The sequence below is a fragment of the Kryptolebias marmoratus genome, linkage group LG17 (assembly GCF_001649575.2).
Source record: "Kryptolebias marmoratus isolate JLee-2015 linkage group LG17, ASM164957v2, whole genome shotgun sequence".
NCBI classification, from domain to species: domain Eukaryota; kingdom Metazoa; phylum Chordata; class Actinopteri; order Cyprinodontiformes; family Rivulidae; genus Kryptolebias; species Kryptolebias marmoratus.
Window position 1 is genome coordinate 248549 of NC_051446.1, and position 10070 is coordinate 258618.

The following is a 10070-nucleotide window of genomic DNA, read 5'->3' on the forward strand; positions in this document are numbered from 1 at the left end:
TTTTTTACCCCGCTAGCTTTGGCGGCCATCTTGATATTTTAACTTTGCACTCAGTATGCAATAGGCCTCTGTCTCAGCTACTGCCTTGCTAAATTTCAGCTCCATATGTCTAAAAATGACTGAATTATAGCTGAAAGAAAGTATGATGATTACAAAATGGCCGACATTGCCAGTTGTAGACAAGCATCATAAAGGGCTGATCCTTGACACATGAGGAGTACATCTATGACGTTTGACCGTTCTACTGTACACGGTTGCAGAGTTGGAGCTCACGGGCTGTTGTGACCTTTTGACCTCGAACTCCTTAGCATGGCTCCCTGACCCATGAGGGTTGTAGCTGTGATGTCTGACCTTTCTACGTTAAACGGTTGCCACATTAGAGCACGCACATGACCATAGATGGACCAGTACATTGAGAGCTTATCTTTTCAGTTCAACTCCTTTGCCACGTTACTGGAGGCAGTGTTTTACTTTGTCAGTCCATCCTTCAATCACTTGTGAACAAGACAAGATCTGTGAACTCCTCCACTTGAAGCAAAGACTCACCCCCGGACTCGAAGGGAACTTTCCACCTATTTCTGGTTGAGAACTGAGGCCTCAGACTTGGAGGAGCTTACTCTCATTCCAGCTGCAAACTATTTCAGAACACACTGAAGGTCATGACTTAAAGACGCCAACAGAACCACATCATCGAGACCCTGAGGTTCCCAAACCAGACACCTTGTTTGGGAACCTTTTTGTTTTGCCAAAAAAACTACAAGTTATAAAAAAGGCAGATGTAGATTTTTATGTGACAGTTTAATATTTGTGCTCAAAAGACAATTTTTTTTTTCAAACTTCAGCTATTGTACAGATAAAAACCAAAGGTGGACTAAATGTTCCTATACATGTGTAGAGATATTTCCACTGCCTATGCATTTCTGTAAACAGTGTTTGCTTCAAATAAAACACAGAAACGATAAAAAACATGAAAAAATAAATAAAACCGTCAGCTCTGCTCGGCTTCAACTGAATGGGAGTCAGGGTGAAAACCATGGACATTTAAAGTACTTATTATGGCTTACAGTGGAAGGAGGACATCCTTTGTTTATACAGATCTATGACTTATTGCCACATCCCATTCACTTTGAAACAAGTGGAGGGTTCAAAACCAAACTCATTTTACAAACAATTATAAACAAGGTTTTTTTGTTCTTATTATTAGTTTAATATTTAATCACTGTACAAGCATCAGACTACATACACCAATCTATAGAGCATTTAAACTACTAACTCTTATTTACAAATATATTTGGTAAAACCCTGATTAATTTTAACAGTATTTTTAAACCAACCTTGTAACTAACTGCAGATAAAACACTTTAATATCTCAAAATACTTAATAGCAAAACCAACAAAAGAACAAAAAGCCTGATTGTTTCTTTCTCTGATCCAGAAACACTCGTTTAGAGGCCTTATTTCTAGAGAAATACACTTTTTTTCAGTTTAAGTACATGAAAAGACTGTGCCAGGAGTGTTTGAGGCAGTTTCCACCTGTTAAATACTTCATATGTCAACTTGTATTACAGTAACGTCTCATACTGTCCCATAATAAGCAGGTTGAAACACTGGAATTAAGGCAACAGTAAGAAAATCTGCTGCTTCACCTTCAGGTTTTTTTTTGTTTTTGGTTTTTTTTTTGAGTCTTTTCACCTCAAATTGATCACATTATTAAATACTGTAAGAGAATAAAACTATGGTCCCCAAGAACACAGCTGTAGTACAGTGTAACAGATAACAAGTACAAATCAAAGGTCGTCAGGTCTTTACATCATGGAGGGAGGTGTATGAGGGGGTGGGGGTCTACTCGTTGTTGTTGCTCTCATGCAGGTCTCTGTGGAGGACCCAAATGTCCTTGTGGGTCTGATTGCTGTCATTTATGTTGTTCCTGTAGTTGTTGTTGTTGCTGCTTGGAGGAACCTGCTTTGTTCTGCTGCTGCTGGTGACGGGGGTCCTGCTGCTACCGGGGGGCGTCTGGATCCCACCGCGGTTGTTGTTGTTGTTGTTGCTGTAAGCGGTGGCGGCTTGCGTCTGCTGCCCTCTGCTGCTCGGGATGGGGAGCTGCGACCTGCTGCAAGGGCCCGACTGTCGGTCGGCGTTCTGAGCGGAGCTGCGGTCGGGCTGGCTGACGACCGCCTGCAGGAAGACACACAGGAGATGGTGAGACGGAGCTGTCGCAGGTCAAACTGATCTACACAACTCGGTCCACAAGAAACAGAGACAAGATTTTGGTTCCATTTGTTGGGGAGGGGGACTTTTGTCTCACATACATTTGACAACTGTTTTGAACAAGAAGGTGATGTTTGAATGTTTTGCTAAATAACAAAGCAAATAGGAAGCAGAGAAGGTTTTTCCTACTATTTAAGTGTCTCCAAAGTAAGGTTTTATGAAATACTGATTCAACAACCTGTTCAGTTTTTAATATCATTAAAGTCTCAGCATTCCTTGAAGGATTTTATATCACCCGTCACCTTTCATGCCAAACTTTTAGACTTTGGGGTTTTCTTTAGGTCACTTCCCTCATGTTTCATTAAAATTAGTAGTTCATGAGATATTTTGGTAGCAGACAGACACACAAACACACACTCAGCACAGGATAAAACATTATCATCTGCCTTCGCCTTTAGTCAACACGTGATAAGGATGGCATAAAGGAGCAGGTGGTTAGCACTGCTGCCTCACAGCAGGAAGGTTCTAGTTTGACTCAGGAAGTTTGTGGTTTTATGAAGACCTTTCTCTTACCGTCTGCATTTGCTGCTGAACTGTGGGTCCTTGGTTGGCTTTGTTCCAAGGCAGCACTTCACTGGGAGCTCTAGGGAACACGATCACATTGTCTCTGGCCTGAGAAATCTGCTGGACAGAGAGGAGGTCAAACGTTAAACAGCAGGGGAAGCCTGGAGCAACATACAGAGAGCACCATCATTAGCAGTTTTACTGGAACCTAAAGTCTTCTCCAAACGTCTCTGATTAAATTCTTTCAGATAAGTTATCAGGATTCAGTGAAGGATTTTTCTTTTCTTTTTGATAAAATGAAACTGTTTCCAAAGTGGTTAAAAGTAAGTACACACAAATTTAGTTCTGAGGTAATTTTTTGAACATTATTTCAATATGGGCCGATGTCTAGACTTCAACTGGGACGTTGTTGGACTTCTTGATCCAATTTTATGATGAAAAAGTTTGGCTGTGATTTAAAATGTAAATAAAAACAATGCTACATTTGCAAATATCACAAACCCATATTCTAATCACAAAAGAAAATAGTAACCATAGCAAAAGTTTAAACTAAGAAATCGTACAATTTTAGTAAGGTCATTTTGAATTTTATGGCAGCAACACATCTCTTTAAAAGTTGTTCTAGGTCCATGTTTGTCACTGTGAAAAAAACTGGGACAGGGGCAACAAAAGGCTATGAAAGTAGACTAATAGGTCACAGCTAGAGGAGCAGCTTGCAGCTAATTAGGTTAACTGGTCAGTAAGGCTGTGCCCATATGTAACACATATCTTAATGTCACAAGTCTGATTTATTTACTTTTAAATCCAACCCAGGTTCCAATGTTTTTCCACCAGTGAAGGATCAATCCAAATAATATCTTCCACACTAACGTTGATGTCAGATGGTACTTATACAAGCATGTTGGGATTTTTACTTGAGTTTGTTTTTCTCCTCTACTTTCAGTATTTAGCTCCTATTCAAAAAGTGCTATTCTGCAGAGTAGTAGACAGGAGGAAGCAGAAAGATCAAATGTAAACATTAGATGAAACAAGCATGGCAGATAAAAATTTTGTTGGCTCTGATTGCACAACATCTTCAGAATTGATACACACATGCTAACATGCATAGCATCCATATTTACTTCTCTAAAAAAAGCATACTGCCTGTGCCCGTCACATCTTCATGGTGGTTGCTTCAGGGCTGTAGACTGTTCACACTGGAGTCTGATGATAGTCACATTTAAATTATAATGTGAACAACCATACAAAAAATGGATCTGAGAAAAAATTCTGAATTGAGCATTAAGGCCTGTAAAGGTCCACAATTCACACTCATGCAGTGCTTTCATTTATATATATGTATTTCCACACTTTAAAAACACATGGTGGGGAGTGGAGGTACAGTTTTTTACCCAAGGACACTTCGGAACACTGAGGGCTGGGGATCAAACCCTGACCCTCTGATCTAAAGGCGACCACTTCATTCACCGAGCCAAGCTGCCATCAGTCTTAGAGAACTGGGTATAACAAGAGGTTTTTAAAGAGGCTGAATCTCTGAAGAAAAGATGGACAGAGGTTCATCAGTCGGAAAAAAACTAAAAACAGTGGAACAGTTTCAGAATAATGTTCCTCTCATCATCTACAGTTCATAATATCATCAAAACATTTCAAGAATCTGGAGAAATCTCTGATCTCAGAGCGAGGCTGAAAGTCAGTACTGAATGTTTGTGATCTTCGGACCCTCAGGGGCCACTACATTAAAAACAGGTCTGATTCTTTTATGAACATCACTGTATGGACTCAGAAACACTTCCACAGATCATTGCCTCAAAACACAGTTCACTGTACTATCCTCAAGTGTTGGTTAAAGTTCTATCAAGCAACAAAGAAGTTATGTGTGAACACCATCCAGAAACTCTGCTGTCTTCTCTGGAGCAAAGCTAATTTAAAATGAACAGAGGCAAAGCAGAGAACTGTTCTGTGGTCAGATGAGTCCAAATTAAAAAAATCCCTTTGGACTATATAGTACCTTTCTAGCAACCAGGCCATCAAAAACCATATACAACCCAATCTGTGGCCTCATTTACCCATCATCTGTATGAATGTGTGTACATTCATACAGCACTCTACTACAGCTCTACAAAGCTAATCTGAATAAAGTGCTTTAGATCACATTTATACATTAATGGGGGACATTGGAGACAATGAGGGGTTCAGTATTTAGCTTAAGGACACTTCAGCCTGTGACTGTATACTGCCAGGAACTGAACACCCAACTCTTTCATTGGAGGACGACTGATTTAACCACTGGACCACAGACTGCCCCAAAAAGAGGAGAGCAACCATCCAGTCTGTTATAAGCACACAGTTCAAACCACTACCACTCTGATGGTATGGAGCTGCATCAGTGCTTCTGGCATGGGCAGCTTACACATCTGGTTAGGCTCCATCAAAGCAGGAAAATAAATACAGGTTTAAGAACAACATATACTTCCATCCAGATGACATCTTTCTTAGTGAATACCTCACATCTTTCAGCAAGACAATGTATAACCTCATACTGCATCTTTTATCACAGCATGGCTTTGTAGTAGAAGAGTACAGCACCTGGACTCTTCTACTGACCTGCCTGCAGTCCAGACCTCTCACTAACTGAAAACATTTACTGTATCATGAAACAAAACATCCAGGAATGTTGAGCGAATCCTACATCAGACCAAAATGGGACAACATTCCCTCCACAGCCTCCAGCAGCTGCTGTCCTCAGTTCCTGGATGTTTACAGACTAATGTTAAAGGAAGAGGAGAGGCTTCACAGTGAGAAACATGGACCTGGAACAACTTTTAAAGAGATGTGTTGCTGCCATCAAATTCAAAATGACCTTATTTCTTTCCTAAAAGTTGTACAGTTTCTTAACTTTTTTTACATTTTACACAACATCCCAACTTTTTCAGAATTAAAGTTGTAATAAAACCGGGGTAATAGAGATTTTATTTTCATTTACTCTGTTTGATAACATGTCCGTTTAACCCTCCACCATGTTGACTGCTCAAACATCCTCCAGGTGATCAGTTTACAGTATTCTGTCTCTAAAGTTTCTCCAACTCACACTTTTGTTCAATTCAACCCAAAATAAGGTTGGAACTTAGAAAATCAAAGGATGAGACCAAATTTAGAAGAGGCTTCACTACAAGCACTGATGAATTTCATCAGAAAACTGACCTCTCTGATTTATAGTCCACCTGTCTGTCTCTACTATTCATTTAGTCAATTGATTTCCTCACAAAATAAAAGAGAACTATCTCTGTGTGTAGTTGACATTACCTTACAAATGCCTGGCTCTGACTTGCTGGAGCACATGGTCTGCAGCTCTTTGATCAGATCCGTTTCATCATCAGAGAAGACTGGCAGACCTGCAGGCTCCCTGCAGACACAATCAAACAAAAAGGGAACGTTACCATCGCAGTTTATTCAGTGTGTATCATCAGAGTAAACCTGATGCAGCTTGACTCAGTACCACACAGTCCTAAAGAGCTATACTGTGAGACCAGAGGCCTGTACTATGAAGCAGGATTACTGTCTTATCAAAGTAACTTCAGCTTCAGTTTGTGTCACAAGCTGAGTCTGTTACTATGGCAACTGATGCTGGAAACTAAATGATGATCAGCTTTGTATCATACATGTCAACCAATGTTTCTTAAAACAAAAGATCAAAAAGCCACTGGGGTGTAACTGGGTAAGCAGTCTTTTCCTCCAGAGTTCTACTTTTACACTTGACTTTCAGAAACATCAACAGCAGAACCACATACTTAGGTTGCTTGAAACAGAAGATCACTCAGGTTTGTTCCTGTTAACTGTTTTTTCTTCTTTTAATTATTAAATATCTCTGAACTATAAAATATTTCCTTACTTAAGAACATCCTATGCACCAAACTACCTGACGTTTAGCAAATTGATCAAAATCACGAGTTACTGAAACATCTGATGCAATATTATAGAATGGTTGACAAAAAAAAAACTTTTTAACAATAAACTCAGCCATAGAACTAAAGAGTTGTTTATCTTTCTTCTTCATTTAGTGCAAATAGTTTTTTAAAATGTTATAAAATAGAATAAGGTTTAAACTTTCATGTTTAATTTAATAAAAAGTAATATTAATGGTTAGATCCACCTCTGCTTTATTGATAGAGCATAGACACAAGATTTATTTTATTTTATTAATTGCCTTCTGCTGAAGGCGAAGCACAGTAATGGTTTTTGTCAGCATCTGTTTGTTGATGTCTGTTAGCAGAAAATCTCAAAAATCATCAGATGGATCTCAATGAAACATTCAGGAGGTAATCACTGGTTGCCCCAATGCCACAGCAAATCAACCCTAATCAACAACCCTAGGTATTAGCTGAAATTTGGTGAGGTAGTAGTTAAGAGTCATACCCAACACATACTTTGAGAACAAACAGATCAGCTAGAGCTCACCATTTCATCTGAGATTATCTATGACAATAACTACAAGATTTGACCAAAATGATCTTTGTTTAAAAATTATCTTAGTTTAAAACTCTGGTAGGAAGGGGGCTGAGGGATAAACATTTCTTCAAAGAATGCAAGGCCTTTAATTTCATTTATATTTGGCTAACTTTCCTTCCTGCTTCATGACTCTGGTTCTCTGATGAGCTACACCTGTTTTACCTGCACACACACAGGGACCCAGAGTCTAACCTCCAGCATTGTGGTACCACTAAAGCACCATTCCTCATTGTTAGGATTAGTTGAATCAGATCTTTTAAACTAACCCAGGATATGCTGAACCTGCTTCATAGTATAGGCTCCAGGAGTACTGCTTCAACAAGCTGCATGTCCTGAACAGAAACCTGCCTACCTGTGGCCGTTAGGAACAAAGCTGATATCAGAGGTGGACTGGAAACCTGTGATCAAAAACAACTTTATTAACAAAAAACAACACAACACAGGTTTGGGTCGCATAATACACAACAACAGCTTCACTTCAATCTTTTTTTATGAAGACCTTGAGACATATTTGCATGGTCTTAGGTCTGTTTGTACAGAATCACTGCTGTTCAGGTTTACACAAGTCTTTATGTCAGCAGTGTTTATTTACATAACACCTGAATTTAAAGGCAAAAGAAGATGCTTAATGTCCACACTGTGTAGCTCTGAAAGTGATACCAACAACAGGGACAATGTTTACATGATCCAACTGAACATTATACTGTATTGTACCTCCTTGTGGACATTGCTGGTACAAAGGTCACAAAAATATGAGCTCTACTTAGATTCATCTCATTTCTTGAGAGGAAAAGATGTCCTCTTTTTTCAACTTCTCTTCAAACTCAAAGGACACCATTCATATATCCTGCATGGTTCTTCAGAACCCTTCAGAGTTCACTGAGGAACATTTTAAAGGCCTTTTATGTCTTTTATGTCTGTAAATTTTTAAGAATTTTAATGTCAAAACTTGCTATGAATGTTATTTAGTGGACGTTTTTTATTATAAGTATGCTCCAGACATCATGAAAATCCACAAATTGTGCAAAAATTAAACAATTTTGAGGCTGTACAAGCTGTACAAGTCTGTACCTGAAGGTCTCACTGGGCTGCGACTGTTGTAACTAGTTGGTAAATGGTATTTGTAAGGGGGTCTCCAAAAAGTCTTGAAACGTTCACAGGGATCTCAGTTTCTCTTTCTCTTCTCTCTCTAAACAATCAGAGTCACCACAGGCATCTTGAACCTGTTCAGATTTTGCCACAGGTGTCTCTAACCTCTCTCAGAGCAGTAGAGCTGCACAGAAGCTGTGCCCTGACAGAAAACACCTGAGGCTACGAAGTGTCCAGGTTTAAAATCCCTGCTAATGATTAATAATTATTAAAAAACTGGTCCTAAACTGATTATCTTTGTTTCTAAAGTGTACTCCAGCAGATTGAATCATATATCTGGAAGTGTCTGCCAAGATGGGTACAAAGCAGACAGGTACGTATGACCTGGGTGGAGGTAGGCAATGAAATATATTAAAAAATTGCCATTTTTCTCACAATTTTGAGTCAGTCTCCAAAAGTCGCAACCAAAGGAGATACAACCTTTAGGGGTTCTCAATCAGAAACTCAAAGACAAAAGCCCCTTTTACAAAAAACATCTGAGCGGGACCTGAGACGCCTTCTTCCTTGCTTGGTGTAATTTATGTCAGGATGGAAGCTACATGGGAGGCTGAGATCAATTCCCCTCCAAGCGAGGTAGTGATAACTGTGGGGTTTAGAATAAAAGTTGTCCATACTTTTCAAGACTGAGTAGGAACCCTGTTTTGAAAATGAGAATGACCACATTACATTGTTACAACATTGTGTGACACTATTTCCCTAAATCAATTCAGCAAATTCTGAGCTCTTCAGCAAAGTCACAATGGTCTAAATTTAGTGAAAGCCTCAGATTCTGTGGCTGCTGCTTATATTTCTGAGGATCTTCATGAGTCAGAAACCTGCGTTCTGACTCAGCTGACTGCAGGATGTCTCACCCTCTTTGAAGGAACCACCACAGCTCCAGTTCAGGGAGAGGCTTCCTTTCTTTCGAGGGCTGGTGTTGGACCGTCTCAGCTTCCCACTGTCCTGCGCCCTTCTTCCTCCTCTGCCACCACTTCCTGTATAGGATCCGAGGACCGACAGAGGGAAAGAACTCCCTCGAAACTCCAGCAGGTATCTGTCGATTTCTGAGGATCAAAAATAAAAACAGCAAAAACCTTTGTTCAGTCTGACAGCATCACTTCATGGTTTGTGACGCCCACTCACCATGTCGAGGATGGGGGCAGCCCATGAGAACAGCCTTGTTGACCAGGATGCTAAGGGCAGCTTTCACTACAGCCTGCTGTCCGGCACTTAGACCACAGTTGCTAGGAGACGATCGCGGCAAGGAAGAGGATAAAGGAAAAGAGGAGGCGGAATGCCTGGCTGTTACCCGGGAGATAATTGCCTCTTCCACACGGGGGACAACCACAGCGTTCCAGAGACGGGCCAGCCACCTGTGTGAACACAACACACAAGCGTGGTCAGACTCTGAACTAGTTCCCGTTTGGATAATAAAGTTTTTTATTTAGATGAGAAGTTATAACCTCATCAATATGATCCGACTTCTGTGGAATTAGACAAAACCAAGCTTTCACTTAAACAGCATTAAATCATAAGAAGAGCAACAGTTCTGCATATAATCTAAATGTTGTGGAATATAAGGCCTTGTATTTATTCTCCCAGGCTTTATTTAACATTTGATTATTATATCTTAATCTGATTTGTGTTTATCACCATTTTATATT

At 39.8% G+C, this 10070-nt stretch overlaps 1 protein-coding gene across 6 annotated transcripts in view; it reads right to left on the reverse strand.

Moving 5' to 3' along the window:
* Nucleotides 1-779: 779 nt before the first annotated feature.
* The window catches only part of cttnbp2 (cortactin binding protein 2), a 144138-nt gene continuing 134847 nt past the window's right edge, over nucleotides 780-10070 (reverse strand). For 4 of the 6 annotated variants that reach the window (XM_037980620.1, XM_037980622.1, XM_037980625.1 and 1 more), the window contains 6 exons: nucleotides 9550-9779; nucleotides 9279-9470; nucleotides 7631-7676; nucleotides 6076-6175; nucleotides 2782-2892; nucleotides 780-2175 (listed from right to left, as the gene is read on the reverse strand). In XM_037980620.1, coding sequence (XP_037836548.1) covers nucleotides 1843-2175; nucleotides 2782-2892; nucleotides 6076-6175; nucleotides 7631-7676; nucleotides 9279-9470; nucleotides 9550-9779 — 1012 coding nt within the window. In that variant the 3' untranslated portion in view covers nucleotides 780-1842. The remainder of the gene's footprint in view (nucleotides 2176-2781; nucleotides 2893-6075; nucleotides 6176-7630; nucleotides 7677-9278; nucleotides 9471-9549; nucleotides 9780-10070) is intronic. The other 2 variants (XM_037980621.1, XM_037980623.1) reach the window with 1 other exon arrangement.